This window comes from Paramisgurnus dabryanus, chromosome 12 (assembly GCF_030506205.2).
Source record: "Paramisgurnus dabryanus chromosome 12, PD_genome_1.1, whole genome shotgun sequence".
Lineage (NCBI taxonomy): Eukaryota > Metazoa > Chordata > Actinopteri > Cypriniformes > Cobitidae > Paramisgurnus > Paramisgurnus dabryanus.
In genome coordinates, this window is record NC_133348.1 from 28838839 (window position 1) to 28856335 (window position 17497).

General features: G+C 36.1%; 2 protein-coding genes across 2 annotated transcripts; both read left to right on the forward strand.

Annotated features, from left to right (window-relative positions):
* akirin2 (akirin 2) lies at window positions 1-4464 on the forward strand. The gene is made up of 5 exons (XM_065257429.2): window positions 1-488; window positions 1212-1355; window positions 3362-3511; window positions 3707-3778; window positions 3865-4464. The coding sequence occupies exons 1-5, from the start codon at window positions 311-313 to the stop codon at window positions 3873-3875; spliced, it is 555 nt and encodes a 184-aa protein (XP_065113501.1). The 5' UTR covers window positions 1-310; the 3' UTR covers window positions 3876-4464.
* Window positions 4465-6117: 1653 nt separating this feature from the next.
* On the forward strand, window positions 6118-17497 carry rars2 (arginyl-tRNA synthetase 2, mitochondrial). Its single transcript, XM_065257430.1, has 20 exons — window positions 6118-6242; window positions 6388-6461; window positions 6575-6677; window positions 6787-6870; window positions 7213-7310; window positions 9591-9646; window positions 10275-10358; window positions 11103-11179; window positions 11261-11419; window positions 11557-11663; window positions 13144-13239; window positions 13335-13395; window positions 13470-13546; window positions 13659-13783; window positions 13910-13977; window positions 14125-14234; window positions 14595-14687; window positions 16971-17045; window positions 17188-17251; window positions 17363-17497. Exons 1-20 carry the CDS (start codon window positions 6207-6209, stop codon window positions 17447-17449), a joined length of 1734 nt encoding a protein of 577 aa, XP_065113502.1. The 5' UTR covers window positions 6118-6206; the 3' UTR covers window positions 17450-17497.

Consider the following 17497-nt stretch of genomic DNA (forward strand, 5'->3'; position numbering starts at 1 on the left):
GCACGCCATATTTGTTAGCCGGCTAGCGCTCACTGGCGGAAATCAGGAGGTGTCGGATGTACTTTAAGCAGAATCCGACATCATCGGCGTGTTCATGTAGAGTTTTCAGTCCACAGTCACGCTCATCGCTGTAGTTTAACGTTTATTTTGTCGTAGTAGATGTTTTGGTTGAAGAATCGACGTAAGAATTGAATAAAAACGAAACGATTGAGTCGAGTTCCCTAGAGATCAAAACAGGACTGTCGCTAGCAGAAGGCTCAAACTGGTTACTTTCGCTTGATACGTATATCACACACACGCTTTAGTTAAAATGGCCTGCGGTGCCACTCTGAAACGGACTATGGATTTTGATCCTTTGATGAATCCGGCGTCTCCGAAAAGGAGGAGATGTGCGCCCATGTCCCCGTCCTCCTCCAGTTCCTCCCCGCAGAAGTACCTGCGCATGGAGCCGTCGCCCTTCGGCACAGTGTCTTCAGTCCTCACCACAGGTCTGTTCAGCTCTAATAACAACAGCACACAATGAATCTAAAGTAAAGGTGTGACATCACATCGTGTTGAATTCATTTACATGACGTCAACAGATGTGATTGATGTGTTCATATGATCACACAACGTCAGTCCATCGTCTTTTAATAATCGGGCGCTGTGTGCTAACGACGCTAGCTGTGATCTGTTATGATCTGACTGATAACCAGACAGGATCTCGTATTATTATTGGTGATCGTTAAGTTAAATGAAAGCTTGTTTATGAAACTGGACGTTAAACTAGAGTGTAAACACGGTAAAGATGTTGTGTTAGGCGATAAATGTGTGTGTCTGTTGGATACACTTCTGTTAGATAAGATTAGATAAACTGGTTTACAAGTTTAACTATCGATTGTGGTGTTGGATGTAGCACGGTTACGGGTAACACTTTTTTTACAGCACAAAGAGTCGGTTGAGCAGTTCGGGATTTCAGCCAATCAGAAACGCACTCTGACCGTCAATCATTTGCGTGTTTCCGGTGTGATGTCTATAGAGGGACTGTTGTTATCTATATGTTAGTGTAGAATAATCTTGTAGCAGTCAGATGTGCAGTGACGTGTAGCTCTTCTAGAAGAAAAACACAAAATATTGGCATGATCTTCTAGGGGAAAAAGTTCATCATGTGTTTGTGTTGCTGTCCCTGAAGCTGCTTTGTTGAAATTATGTTTTAATTTCTAATCTTCCAGAGCAAATCCTGAGCAACATCAAGCAGGAGTACAAGCGCATGCAGAAGAGAAGACATCTGGAGAGCAGTTTCCAACAGACTGACGCCTGCTGTCCTATTGAATCCCAGCCACACACCTCCATCAGCAGCACAGCCACGATAGCAGGTATGGTGTGATGATACCGTCCTCCAGAAATCCCCCACTCATTCACACTTCACTTTCACTTTTCCTGAAATGTAGGCAGCATTTTTTTTCCTTACCAGTTGGAACTTAACACCTTAAATGGCACAGCCCTTTTTGAGTGTGTGTAGGGGGCGTGAAAATGTGAACCTTTAAATTAATATAACTTTGGCATTTTTTTGGTCTAGAAGCCTAATCTTTATCTTGTTTTAAAGTAGATACTTTAAAAGATTTTACGGAAGTGTCTGGAGGTAAAAATATTAAACATTTGTTGTAGCAGTTTATTGTAATAAATAATAATGCAATACAGTAAATACTTTATACATAAAATATCACAAAAAATTATGTTTGTGTTACTGTGCGTTCACACCAGACGCGGAAGAGGTGGCAAAAACACATTATTCGCGTGTAGTTGGACAGATGAACATTTTGAGTTTACTCGCTTCATTCACGCATGAAATTCCAGTCATTCAAGACATTCATGGGAGGGGCTTATATAGCTCAAATTGAGTAAACTTACCAGATTGGTCGCCCCCCCTCACTTTCTTCAAAACAAGATGCTTTTAATTCCTGTAAAAGTATGAAGGTGTCTTGTATAGCTGATGATGATTGTCCTGCATTGTTGTTTTGTTTTGTTTTTCTGCATCTGCTCGCTTCCTGTAATCACATCACTGCTAGAGCAAGCTCGTGATTGGTTAACGCGCGTGAATTTTTTTCAACTCGCACGGATCACATAATTCGCACGGAACGCCCCATTTGCGCTTACCATGCCGCAGGTTGCCTATTCGTGTCTTTGCATTGACTAAACATGTAAATCACTCATGCTTGCCGCCTGTTCCGCGTCTGGTGTGAACGCATCATTACACTTCTAGTGGTTTTACCAACAACGGCCACTAGGTGTCAGTGGTTTGCAGCATACACTTGTAACAAATTGATACATTACTGCATTATTATTATTATTGTTAAAATGCTTTGAAATATGAAAAGTTGAAAACTACATTTGTAGACCTTTCCACCAATATATATATTTTTTCGTTATAGATTAAAATTAACATGCAAAATCAGGGCTCAAATGAGTTTTTATACTGGCCCGGCCAAAACTTTCACTGGCCCCAATAAAAAATCTCCGTGTCATATAATAAAAAAGAATAATTCAAAAGTCAAATATAATTGTATACATATACAACAGACATGTTCCAATAATAAGGCCTGTAAACTGACAGCAAACTGTGCAAAATATTGTCGTCGTGTTTTACCTACTTCCAAGATGTTAAATAATATACATTGATGAAAATATATTTTAGTGACTGAGGGTGAAGCACTGGCCTGATGATCAGGCAAGTGACAATACTTTTTACTGGCCCAAAAGTCTCTCACGCTTGCTCCGGGCCACCGGGCAATCCTTTATGTTGAGCCCTGAAAATATTGTAAATAAGTAAACACTGTGTGTTTATATATAAAATTGATATTTAGAAATGTACTGTGGTCAAACTTTATTTGTTATAACTTGATTAAAAAAAAGATTTATAGCTAACAGTGGGGTTTGAGTTATCTTATATAAGTGACAGCATACCAGTTTTATTTTTTTATTTTAACACCTATGTAAGGTAAGACACTGAGGATGATGTTATTTTAAAGGTGTCAGTTTAAGGCATTACAAGTGATAATATGTTAAGGGATATGATAAAATGTCTGGAAAATTTTATCACAAATAGTCTTAAGTTTAATTTCCAGGCTTAAACAAAGCCTATTGGTAGGCGGAAAAAATATTGTTGGATTTATAAGTTGTAAAACAATTTCTAATTTACCAACAAAAATAAAAACTATCATGATTTTGAATTGAATCCGGTAGATTATGACACGCATGTGGCAGACTTGAGCGATCTGTAATTTGACTGTGGGCACTATGATGGGTTTATTTATCAGCCTGTGTTTTCATGCCAGTTATTCAGACTGTTTTGTGAATGTTCCTATTTGATTTTGTTTGTTAGGCACCTCCTCTGGATCTGTGTCTCCATCCAGACGAGAGCAGCCCTTGTTCACATTGAAACAGGTGGGAATGATCTGTGAACGTCTGCTGAAAGAGCGTGAGGAGAAAGTCCGAGAGGAGTACGATGAGATCTTGACCACCAAACTTGCAGGTATTGTCATGAACTATTATTTTGTTTTATTCATGAATAAATCAACAAGATGTTAAGTTTTAGCATTGACATATGATCACTTTGTCTCATAGACGATCCGTTGAATATGTTGTTCAGTTGATGGCACGAATAAATTACTATTTCTTTTGATTTTTGTTTTTCTTCATGCTGATATTTTATTTAATTTTTGCCCAGAACAATATGATGCGTTTGTGAAGTTCACCCATGATCAGTTGATGAGGAGATTCGGGGAGCAGCCTGCCAGCTGTATGTATCACTTATTGATCAGACATATGCATGTGTTTTCAGTGTACGAATCTCTAGTTATTCTTTTTTGTTGTTGTTTTCTGCAGATGTGTCCTGAGTTATCAGATGATGTCAGATCTTCTCTTCTTCTGTGAGCTCTTGACACTCAGAATGGGTTCAGCTGGGTTTCCAGTGCTCGGCCTTAGAGTTTGTGTGATCAACACTCTCTCTATCTCTATCGTTCTCTCTCTCTCTATTCAGCGGCTCAGTGCTTCCTGCCATCAATGCCCATTAATGGACTTTTGCAAACTATTATTCAAAACTCAGTGGCTCTGTGTTCCTCTTATTGAACCCTGGATATTTATTAGGCTATAACTATGCCTTTTATACAGTTACCTGTCATTTCATTTTACTTTGTTTTTATTTTGTAAAATGACTTTTTGGCAGATGATGTTGATCGTTGGCACATGAGCGTTAAAAGGGTGTTTACTTTGAGACTGATGGTTGTAACTTTGTGTAAATACATCCTGGCATTTAGTTTTCGTGTACAAATCATAGACAGCATTTATTTAGAAGTCTGCTTTCATGGTTTGTATTTATTTTGATTTTATTTTTTTGTCCTTTTTTCTCTGCATTATGGTTTTACTGCTCATATAGTTTAAATGACTTTATGTTGGGAAAAATATACAAATAAACTGTTTACATAATGTGTGTTTTGGAATTTATAATCCTTCTGTAGATTGTGCTTGAAATAATTTGTGATAGTGGATTCATGTCTGTATCTTTGAATGCAAAGGAGCTACAGCTCCTTACTCCCTTATGAAAAGAGACAGTGAGCACTTTTGGTTCAAAATAGATGAAAAATACCTGGGAATACAGTCTGAGACAATACTATCTCACTGTTAAAATATGAAGGACAGTGTACAACTCACTGAGGGTGAAAACTGGTATTGCAGAACTGTCAGTCAGTGGCTGTGGGCAGGGCTTTATCAGTGTGACATCACATTAACGAGGCTCAAAACTGCTTGTCTAATGAGGTTGCTTTGGTTTAATGAGGATAAAAGGGGTGGATGTTTTTTTTTTCGTTAAAGAGGAGTTGTGTTCACCCATTGCCAACGCACATTTATGCCCAAACACCTTGTAAAAGTGGATTTTGCATAATAGATGCCCGTTAAGACTACATTTAACAAAATTAATTAGATTAAACAAATCATAGGTAACTACTGAAAGTTAGAAAATGTTGCATGTAGGCCTACATAAAATGAATGGTCTATATCTATATATATATATATATATATATATATATATATATATATATACAGAGGTTTAGATGAGTGTTTGACAGTATATTTCAGAACACTTTGTCAAGTCAAGTTTATTTTATAGCCCTTTAAAAAACACACAAATGCTGACCAAAGTGCTGCACAACAAATGAATACATAACAAAAAACAGACAAAGAAATAATAAACATTGAAAGAAAACAGGGAATTTTTTATTTTAATTTAAACAAATTAAGCATAAGCCTGAGAAAAAAAAAATTTTAAGGGAGGACTTAAATGCGGATAGTGTAGGGGATACTTTAATGGACAGTGGGAGGAAATTCCAGAGCTTTGGGCCGAGTACTGGCCCTGTCGTGATTTTGTAACACTTAATAACATCTAGGTTTATGATCTAAGCATTCTCAGGGGAGTAGAAATGGAGAAGATCCGAAAATGTAAGTAGGGGCAAGATCATGCAGTGATTTAAAAACAAATATTAAAAACAACACTAATAAACCAAAACTGATAAACTAGCACTAGACATAAATGGGTGGTTTCCCAGACAGAGAGGATTATCTTAAGCCAAATCTTATATTCATAATTAAAAGTTTACAGATAAGAAACTAAATTTTATGATTTTGTTGTCCGAGATAAAGCTTCATATGAGCAGTATTAAAGATTATTTTAATAAGAAGACTCCCTAAACTTGGGTGAGCTGTACAATATCTATTTTTATTGATTTGATAATATACCTATTTTTCCACTGGTTTCCTTTGTTCCTTATCTTTTATTCTAAATGCTTTTCTATTGTACTTTTTTCCTGAATAAAAAAAGACATCCTTATATTATTGAGGGACTTTCAATGCTTCTATCTTTAAAATGAGAATTTTGTGTTTTGGACAACGCTGGTTTGTAGATATCCTAATGTATTCATACTAAAAGACTAAAAAACTTTATTTTGTTTTTGTTTAAGCCATTAAAATACACACACATACGCAATGGTTTTTAGCACCAGACTTTCCAACACCATAGACAAACACTTGTAATGACGAATGATGACTTTTATTTTGAAATGATTCAGAATGATGAGGACAGTAGTATCTGACTTCACACTGTAAAACATGTCGTCCTGTCATGCACAGTAACACATGAATTCAATGACACTTCAGTGATTAATTAAATAAGATATATGGCTTGTTTCTTCAGGAGAATTGTCGCACAGCAGGTACATTTATCAGTTTATATATGCGTTTATTTTAATAATGTATTCAGAGTAAACGCCTCACACATCTCTCTCTCTCTCTCTCTCTCTCTCTCTCTCTCTCTCTCTCTCTCTCTCTCTCTCTCTCTCTCTCTCTCTCTCTCTCTAGCTTGTAAAGATTTGTGGTCAGTCTGAAAATGTGTTTATACCTCTCATCTCTGCTGTCCCCGTGTCAAAGAAACAGTAAGAACAGTGAAATACATTCATTATATCCATTATATAAATCAAACAAAGATGTTTATATAATGATAGGTAGTTTCAGTGTTGTTTTAATGGTGTGTGTATATTTGTGTCAGGTGTTTAGGGGATTTACGGGTATCAGTGAATTCTCTGGTGCAGAATGGAGTTGATCTTCCTCATGATGATCTGCAGACTAATACAGAAACTTTAGCTAAACAGGTGAGAGCTGAGTGATCTGAATTAAGACAGGATTATCACCTTACAGATGAAGATAAATGATGTTAAAGATAAATTATGAAAAGTTTGTGATCTTGATGATTCCCTTCAGATAAAACAGAACGCTGTGGTTGAAGACATCATCACTGGTCGAGGAATCATTTACTTCAAATTAAATAAACTGATTCTGGCACAGGTACAAACTCTTTCTTACCCATCAGTCTTCATCAGTTCTTTATAATGTCTTACGTTCATCTATACATCTGTTCTTCAAACGCATTCATCCCTTGCTAAAGTCTATCACAGTATCTCAGACAGATACAGGGTGAATATGTTATAATAAAGTTCAAACTCTAGTTATTGTGTTAACTTACATAAAAAACAATAACAAAGTATAATAATTTTACTGCATTTGATCATCATAGCTAATGCGGATTACTGTGAATTTTATTCTTTCAAATAAACAATAGTGTTTAAGAAATTAACAATTTATATGAAAAAATTCTGTACGTCTTTGTTCTGGGCTTGAATGTTACAGAAACTCCTGAAGCAGCTTCATTCAGATCCTGAGAGGTTTGGACTGAAAAGTGAACTTCTGACACATCTTCAGAGCGGCACAACGCTGGTGGAGTTCAGGTGAGCTGTTAGAATCACTTTTTTTTGTAACAAACCCCTGTTTTGGACCACACACCTTTAAAAGATGGAGTGATAAACTGTTCGTTTTTTTTAAGTTCTTTTCATTGATAATTCATTTACTACTTTTAATTACCTCATAATTAAGGATAAATTGTAATTAAATTTTAGTGAATAATTCAGAGTAATGCAGAATTAAAAAAAATAAACAGGACAATTTTTGTGCCTGGTAAATGTTTCACATAACCATTCAAATAATAAGTCAGGAATCATTGACAAATTATTTGAAAATAATGCACACCCAAGGTGGTAATGCGGCACGACATGAAGCGGAGTTACATCATGGATGTGCATTATTTTCAAAGAGATTAAAGGACTGGAGTCAGTTATTCCTCTTATACAAAAAAGATTACTTTGGTGGTTATTTTGAGACATCTGACAGAACAGGTGTGCGTTTTACAGAAAAATCATTAACACTGGTAAAACATTTCTCAACCAATCAGAAAAAAGCATTCAACAGACCTGTGGTATAACCAAATATAATTGACATAACACAGGTATATTCAGGTACTTTCAACATCATTATTTTGTAAGAACTAAATTTCCAGAGTTTTCCACAAATTCCAGAGAAATCCCTTATTATTATTAATTATCACCCTTTTGTAACTTATACCAATGACGGAAACAAGTACAGTTATGATAGCAAAATATGTGGGAGAGCATTGCTAGAATATAAATATATTGTATTGCAATATGTAGCGTTTAAGTATTAGCATTAAATCAAAACTATACAACATATTTTGGAAATGATATGGTTTAATAACAGTACTGACATAAAGTTACAATTGAAATGTTTACACAATAAAATGGTAAATAATACATGTACAGTAACTTTTTTCCAATGTATTTGAGATATTACCTGATAGAGAACAGAGAAAGAAAGAAAGAAAGTTTAAAAGAAAGAGAAGTCACCATTAAGAACTGAAAGCTTGGCCTAATGGCCTGAACCCCAGAGCTCAGGTAAAGAAGAAAGGCAGAAAGCAGAGCTCATGGAGACCAGCCCAAAGAACAAGAAGAGCAAACTTAAGTTTTTTATCCCCTTTCCTTGACCATGTGACTAAACCCAACATGATACATTCAAACTGACCAATCAGAAGACCACCTTTAACCCCCACTGTACTGGATAAATATCTGTGCCAGTAGTCTTTGATGATCACTATCAGTAAGCACATGAATGCAGATGGTACAGGAAGGAGAGGGTTGTGACATTCCTACATTTTCACACCATAAACAAATGACTCCTGCATAAGATGCAGTTTTTTTCTGGCTGATCATGTCCATATATTCTTTAGTTGCCCTAAACTGGTCCCATACTGGGCTTCTTTTTTTATTTCGGGGGCTTTAAATATTTCTCTCTCTACATGTCCTATCTTTGGTGTGTTTGTGTTCTCTTCTCTTTTCTCAAAACAACAAACAGGTGTTACTTCATTTACCTTCCTGGTTGCCAAAATATGTATTTTACTACATTGGAAGTGCCCAACCTCACCTCCAACTACAATTTGGTTAAGAAAGCTTGTGTCATCCTTTCTCTAGAAAAACTAGCCGGGGCTCAAAGGATAAATTCTATAAAACTTGGAATCACAATATAAAGTTCTTTGGCCTCACTAGACTATGATTGAGTTTATTATTACTATTTAATTATTGTTATTATTATTTTTATTTGTATTATATATTTTTCATTATTTATTTAGTTTTGTTAATCCCCTAAGTTGTTTGTGGGTGGGGAGTAAGTTATACAATATAAACAAGGGGACAACATGAAAAAGTGCAGACAATGTTTTGTTTAATGCATTATTTTTTATCTATCTGTCCAATAAATTATTTTATTTTAGTTTTTTAAATTTTTTTAAATTTATTTATTTAGCTGACGCTTTTATCCAAGCGACTTGCTATATATGTCAGAGGTCGCATGCCTCTGGAGCAACTAGTGGTTAAGTGTCTTGCTGAGGGACACAATGGTGTCACAGTGGATTCGAACCCAGGTCTATCACACCAAAGGCCACTGCGCCATCATGTTATAAATGAAAAAGTAACATTTAGTGATCTTTAAAAAAAGAATGATTCACAATATACACTGACATTTTAATTAATATTTAAAAAGAAATAAAGTTGGGTTTTAAAATGTTTGAAAATGAATAAATTGGAAATGAAAATTGAAATAATTTGTTGTGAAGATGTGAAGGTATTTGTGTGTTGAATTAATTTTTATATTTTTGGTTGTAGTTCCCCAAATGTTGCTAAGAAGTTTCATGCTGGACATCTTCGCTCCACAATTATTGGTGAGATTTTGATGATGTTGAATGTGATGTTGAGCTGTCTCTCCAGTAGATGGAGTACTTTACACATAAACTATACTCTATGGCAGTGGTTCTCAAACTGGGGTCCGGGGCCCGCAGGGGGGCCGCGAGATATGACATTTGATAAAATACATTCATTTATCATGAATTCTGTGTAATTAAACCTAAAAAAATAAGGCTACTAACCAACAGCACTACTCTGTATAACTTAATATGTTTTGTTTAAATAAAAATGTTACATTTTAGAACAGTTTTTTGTCATAAATTTTCTTTGGGGGGGTCGCGAAGGAATGCACCGTATACAAGGGGGGCCGCATGCGGAAAAAGTTTGAGAACCACTGCTCTATGGGGTGGTTTCCCGGACAGGGATAGACTAGTCCTAGGCAAAAATAAATGTAAGAGCTGTCCAAACTGAAAACAACTTGCATGGACATATCTTAAAATACATCAGTGCCCCTTGTTTTGCCTCAAAATGAACACAAGTAATGTTTTTAAGTAAGGCATGTTTGTTAAAAGTAGTTATATTTTCTATTTAAACTAAGGCCTAGTCCTGGCTTAAGCTAATCCCTGTTCGGGAACCACCCCATATGTACAATACTATTTTGTGTAGGCAACTTCATTTCCAATCTAAAGAAGGCTTTGGGAAAGGACGTGATTCGTGTGAATTATTTGGGCGACTGGGGGATGCAGTTTGGTAAGTTTTACTCTTAACAATACATTACTAACAAATCAAGAAATGTGACTTTGACTTCTCATTTATCTTACAGACTGAAGCTCAATGGAGATCTAGAACACATCTGTTGTCTAATGTTTGTGTTTCTTAGTCCATCACGCTAATATATATATTTCTGTTTCAAATGTCTTTTTCTTTGTAATTTTACACCTTAAGCCTGAGTCTACTCTTCAGTATTGTAAATGAAACTGAAATAGTCATCTTAGACTCAGAGAGATAATAATCCTCTTGTTTGGTTCATCTGGTTCTTCCACATCTCTTTCTGTTTTTCTTTGAGCCTTTCATCTGTAGATTTGTTCACCTTTGTATAAAGTTTTCAGTTCTCAAAGCGTATTATAACACACAATGATTGTCTGACTCAAAAGCAAATAATGTTAAGGTTCATTTAACCAACCCAATAGCATTGGTTTGTGTCTTAAAATAATGGCAAGTGATTTCTAGAATCAAACGATGAATTTTTATCAGATTTAGTGAGGGAGGTGTTGACTGATGGATTATAAAGTAGTGATGATGTCATTGTGATATCCTTTCAAAGCAGCTAAATCTGCAGATTAGTCCAACCTCTTGGTGAGAAACTTTTAGTAAAATCAAAAGTTTGAAATGGTTTCTGAACATTATTCTGTTGTTCTCTGTAAAGGGAAAGTCTGTTATAAATGAAGTTTCTTTCAGTGGTTGGTTAATAACTTGTATTTGAATGATGTTCAGGTCTTTTAGGAGCAGGATTCGAACAGTTTGGATCTCAGGAGAAGTTAAAGTCCCAGGCTCTGGAGCATCTGTTTCAGGTCAGTGTTTGTGTCAGACACGTGTTAAAGGTGTGTTAAAGGACTCCTGGCTGAGTTGTTTTTGTTCTGGGATCCGTGCAGGTGTACGTTCAGGTGAATCGTGAGGCCGAGCGTGATGAGAGCCTCCGTCAGGCTGCTGCTGAGTTCTTCAGACGACTTGAACAAAAGGAACCTCAGGCTCTGTCGCTATGGAAACAGTTCATGGAGATCACTGTGAAAGAATATAAACGCATCTATGAGGTAAATCACAAATGCTGTTGTTTTTTTAATAATGTATCTTTAAGACTTATTATATGTAAATATCCACTGTTATGATTGGCTGATGTGAATGTATAATATTGCTTTGAAAGTGTCTGACAGTGTTTGATCTCTCTCAGCGTTTAGGAGTTCATTTTGATCATTACACTGGAGAGTCTTTTTATCACAGTCAAACCCAGAATGTTCTGGAAGATCTGAAGACCAAACGTCTGCTCAAGACAACAGAGTATGTCCACTTCTAAATCTGATCTGACGACCAATGAAATGCTTTCAAACATTATTGAAAAAATGACAATTTCATGTGATTGGTTAATGACATATGGATGAGCTTCAGTACCTGACTGTGACAGGTTGACAACGTACGGGGAACATTTCAGTCTCTGATTGTGACAGGTTGATGATGTAGTGCTTTGGTCTCACTCTGACCATGATGGGTTGACGACTCCCAAAGATAAAATCTAGCTATTCAGAATATGAATTGAATAGACAATATTTACAAAAAATATTTGTGAAATTTGAATAGATATTTGGTTACTCTACTCGACCCTCCGATCATAAACTCGGCTGCACCAAAGGTTTGGCTAAAGCAATTTAACAGCATTTAAAATTTAACCATTTTTTGCTATACTGCAACAAATGACTTTCTTAATATTTTTGTCTTGTTTTCAGAACAAATATTTAAAAAAATTCTTAAATCAAGATGAATTTTCTTGGTGAGCAAAATGACCTTAGAAAATAAATCTAGTTTTTAGACAAAAAAGATTAAATTTAAGTAAATTTGTGCCTAAAATAAGCAAAAAAATCTTTCCAAAATAAGGAAACTTTTTTCTTAAACACTTAATTTATTTTTAAATTAATTTCAAAAAATAATTTCTTACCCCATTGGCAGATTGTTTAAAGCAAAGCCACTTAAATTTGATATTTTTGTTTGTTAAAAAACTAGACTTATTTTCTTGGGTCAATTTTGCTCGCCAAGAAAGTAGTACATCTTGGTTTTAAAAAATTTAAATATTTGTACAGAAAACAAGACAGAAATACTAAGTAAGAAAGTCATTTTTTGCAGTGCATTGTTAGCCGATTTAATAATTTATATACATTGTGACAATATGAATAGATTTATTTTTAGTCAATAATACAGAATAAATCCAAACAGGACAATTTATTTGCCAGGTAAATGTTTCATGCCAATCACATAACCAATTCAAGGATTATTTAAGGAGTAATTGACGACGGACCGTTGAATTATTTGAAAAAATGCACACCCAAGGTGAAAATGCTGCACCACAGGTGTGGATTATTTTGAATAATTCAAACCGGAGTCAATTATTCCTCTTATACCACGGTTACCACAGACATTACTCTGGTGGTTATTTTAAGAAATTTTTCATTCCTACGGTACCAAACAGGGAAGCCACCAATCACTTCCGTGTTTTCCCTATTTAAAGACTGTTACATGAGGAGTTATACCAGTAAGTATGGTGCCACAAAATAAAACTTTTTTTGGTACCATAGGAATGAATGGGGCTAGGCTAAATGCTAACACATTCACAACACGCTGTACATCGTTATGTATTAATTCGTCTAGGTTGAGGTAATAACATAGTTTAATATGGCAAAAGGGTAGACAATTCCTTTAAAACCATACAGAAGGTACCTCATCAACCAATCAGTGCTGTTGTACCTGACTGTGATTGGTTAATTTGCAGAAAGGGCACATCTGTGTTCGATCTCTCTGATGCTGGTGATATGTCATCGTATGCTACATTAGCACGTAGTGATGGGACGTCACTTTACCTCACCAGGTGTGTATTTATCCCACTCTTAGTATTGTGTTGTTGAGGTTAAAGAGGTGTTTTCTTGCTGGTCTTTGTTTATAAAAGTTGTGATGTCATTTCAGAGACATCGCAGCAGCGCTGGACAGAAAGTGGAGGTTTGACTTTGATGAGATGATCTATGTGGTGAGATTAGTAATAGATCAGAGTTACCGTTGATGTCTGTCACAGTATTTACTCATGATTATTTCCTCTTTAAGACAGATAAGAGTCAGACTGTACACTTCCAACATCTCTTTCATATCCTGACAGCTATGGGTCACCAGTGGGCAAACAGGTACACGTGTCATTATCTTTGTTGCTTCTCAAACACACACTCGGTTTACATTTCCTTAAAGAATTAAACACACCTTTTTAAAACCCCAGTGGTGTGTGTGTGTTTGTTTTAGATGTGCTCACGTGACATTCGGTCGGGTTCAGGGCATGAGCACACGGCGGGGTGAGGTGATTTTTCTGGAGGATGTGCTGGAGGAGGCTCGTAACAGAATGCTCGACAACATGAGACAGTCCAGCAGTAATATCACAAGCACAATCAATATACATTTATACCCGAAATCATTCAAACTCTTGAGATTATCTGAATCTTTTATCTAGATGTCATTCTGTTGGTTAATTAAAACTGTTTGTGGATGTTGTATAGCTTCAAAAGCTCTTGAAGATCCTGAAGAAACAGCCGAGAGGATCGGCATCAGTGCTGTAATAATACAGGTAGAGATGAAGGACCAGTTTGTCATTCTGTCTGTGTTTGTGTGAAGCCTGATCGACTGGTTGTTATTTACCTGTCTCATATTCATCTTTGTTCAGTCTCATCTTTTACAATGTGGTGCTTTAATAATTGGACCTTTTGTTTGTAAGGACTTTAAAGGCCCTCTGATGTCAGATTATAAGTTTGAATGGGATAAAGTCCTTCAGGCTCAAGGAGATACAGGAGTTTTTCTACAGTATACACACGCTCGACTCTGCAGGTATCAACATAATGCATCAAATCCTCTCATTGAACGACACTCAGAAATGCTTGATTCGGATTGGTCAATCTGCAGTGAAACACATTTGCAAAAGGATGCTAAACTGTAGAAATGACTTCTGTCCCAGATTTACTCCTTAACTGTTGTGGTTTCATGTTTGGATTCAATGCACATTTATTTAAATCATAAGTTGGATTCTTGATCATGAGAGATCATGTGTGTCTGTGAGAGAATGAATGAATACATCTGAATCAATCCCATCTGTAAAACACTTCATCTGCTAAGGGTTCATTAGTCAAACCGTTGTATGTTTGTGGATGTGTGTGAATCTGAATCTGTGTGTTTGTGTTTATCAAACAGTTTGTTGAGCAGATATTCACATGAGAATGAATGCAGTGACTTCTCACCTCTTCTGGACAACAGAAGTGTTTGGATTCTTCAACACCTGCTCAGGTGAATGAGGCGCGCACACACACGCACACACGTATACACTTCACATACTTCTGTGACAGATCCCAACAGAGTAACAATACAGACTGAGAGTAAATGAATATTGGTGGTATATAGTCCAGCCAGTAAAACTCGTCTGACAGCACACATCACACACATGCTTACACACGACACACACATTTCAAGGTATACATTTAGCCAACGTGTATTCCCTGTTCGAACCTTTGACTAATATTTATATTTGTTTCATGACCTAAAACATTAAAGGGATAGTTCACCCAAAAATGAAAATTCTGTCATCATTTACTCACTCTCATGTTGTTACAAACCCATATAAATGTATTTGTTCTGATGAACACAAAGGAAGATATTTTGAAAAATGTTTGTAACCAAACCATTCGTGGACCCCATTCACTTCTATAGTATTCTTTTTTCCTTCTATGTACAGGGTTCCCACGGGTCCTTGAAATCCTTGAAAGTTTGTGAATTTGGGGGAGAAAATTCAAAGCCCTGGGAAGTTTTTGAAAATATCCATACATAGATACAGGTCATTGAAAGTGCTTGAATCTATTTTATGCAAGAAGTTTTCTAGAAAAAAAATCCATATTATTCCCTGTATAGTGTAATTTATAGTGTATTTAAAAAATGGTAGACTTTTTAAGCACACGTGCTAAACTGTTTGATTTAAATGCTTATATCTTCTGTATGCGAATGTTGATTCATACCAAAATGCTTTTTTGCATAGTTGTGTTTGACACATGAAAACGTCTCCGGTTACGTATGTAACTGTTGTTCCCTGAGAAGGGAACGAGACGCTGCGTCTCCCTTGCCATACTTCCTGCGTCCCTGTAACACCGTCTTTGGCAATATTTCAGATAGCGATATTTTTCCTGGCTCTGTCGTCTTTGTCGTTAAGCCTCACCATTGGTTGAATTTGATATACACATTTAGATGCACTTACCCCTGGAGGCGTCTCCAAAGTGTCACCGCAGTGACTCAGCGCGAGTTCCCTCAAAAGAGAACTGTAACAATGTATCTTAAAAGGTAACACTATGTAACCTTGCTCTCACTTGAAATGTGTCCCCACATTTACTCCTTGAATTTGAGGGTATTGGACCTGGAAAGTCCTTGAAAGCTCCTTGAATTTGAAGTTAACTAAGGTGTGGGAACTCTGTATGTAAGTAAATGGGGTCCACAAATGGTTTGGTTACAAACATTTCTTAAAATATCTTCCTTCGTGTTTATCAGAACAAAGAAATTTATTCGGGTTTGTAACAACATGAAAGTGAGTCAATGATGACCGATTTTTCATTTTTGGGTGAACTATCCCTTTAAAGAGCACCTGTATTCCAATTCATGTTTTTACATTTCCTTTGGTGTGTAAGTGTGTATTAGTACATGTTAATGATATGCAAAAGGTACAAACCACAAAGTAAACGATGATGCGAGTTATCGTCTCCAACGTAAATCTCTTTTCTTGGACTACAACAAACACACGGATTGTAGGCAACAGTTTACTTCCCGACATTATTATAATTCCTCCTGCTTTGTCTCACACCCTGTAAGTTAACTCCTGTTAGCATTGCATTGTGGCCGAATCTTTCAAACATGCTAAGGAGCGTCACATTTCCGGCTGACGTCAGAGGTATTTAGGCCAATCACAACGTACAGATTAGCTGGCCAATCAGGGACACAGAGCTTTTCAAATCTGTGCGTTTCAGGAAGAGAGTGAAATCTGGAGCTACAAAAATGTGCGGTATGTGGAAAAGAATGTGTTTTTTACCATAAACCACGCAAACACGTTATATTATACCAAATACACAAAATAACATTGTTTTTTAGCAATGAAATAGGTGCTCTTTAAAGTGTGACAAATATGAAAAAAAGTTTATAGTGGTATACTTTCAGTCTCTAGATTCAGCCTTTGATAAAATGTCATCTTTAAAGGGATACTGTAGTTCACCCAAAAATGAAAATTCTGTCATCATTTACTCATCCTTATGTTGTTGTAAATCTGTAAAAATGTCTTTTTTCTGATGAACACAAAAGAAGATATTTTGATAAATGATGGTAAGAACAGATGATGGTACCCATTGAATTCCATTGTATTTGTTTTCCAACTATGGAAGTCAGTGGTTACAATCAGCTTACCATCATTTATCAAAATATCTTCTTTAGTGTTCATCAGAAAAAAGAAATTCATACAGGTTTAGAACAACATGACAGTGAGAACATTAATTTTAATCCTGTAATCAGTAATAAAGTCTGATTGTATTTTTTTTTTAGATATGATGAAATTCTTCTTCAGTCAGAGACGGACCTGCAGCCGAGACATCTTGTGAACTTTCTCATGACTCTCTGGTGTGTGTTTGTTTCATGAAGATGCCTGTTTGTCTTAACAAAGATCAGTCCATGTCTATAGACTAGTCGAGAGAAACGCTTGGGTTGAGTTGTGACCTTTAACCAGTAATTCACCAGTACTTGTGTTTGTTCTGTTTTGCAGTCATCTGGTGGCCTCCGCCCATCGTGAGCTGCCTGTGAAAGGAAGCTCAGCGCAGGTGGCTCAGGTAAACTAACACTTACATCTAAACCTTTGTTTATAGCACTTCACCATCACTAACTCTCTCTCTCTCTCTCTCTCTTTCTCTCATGTCTGTCTGTGTGTTATTGTTTCTCAGGCTAGACTCTGTCTGTTCAGTGGCTGTCGCTCAGTTCTGGCGAGTGGAATGAGGATTCTGGGTATCAAACCTGTGGACAAAATGTGAATTTCATTTTCTTATTGGATGAGTCTCAATATAAAGTTGATTAACTTA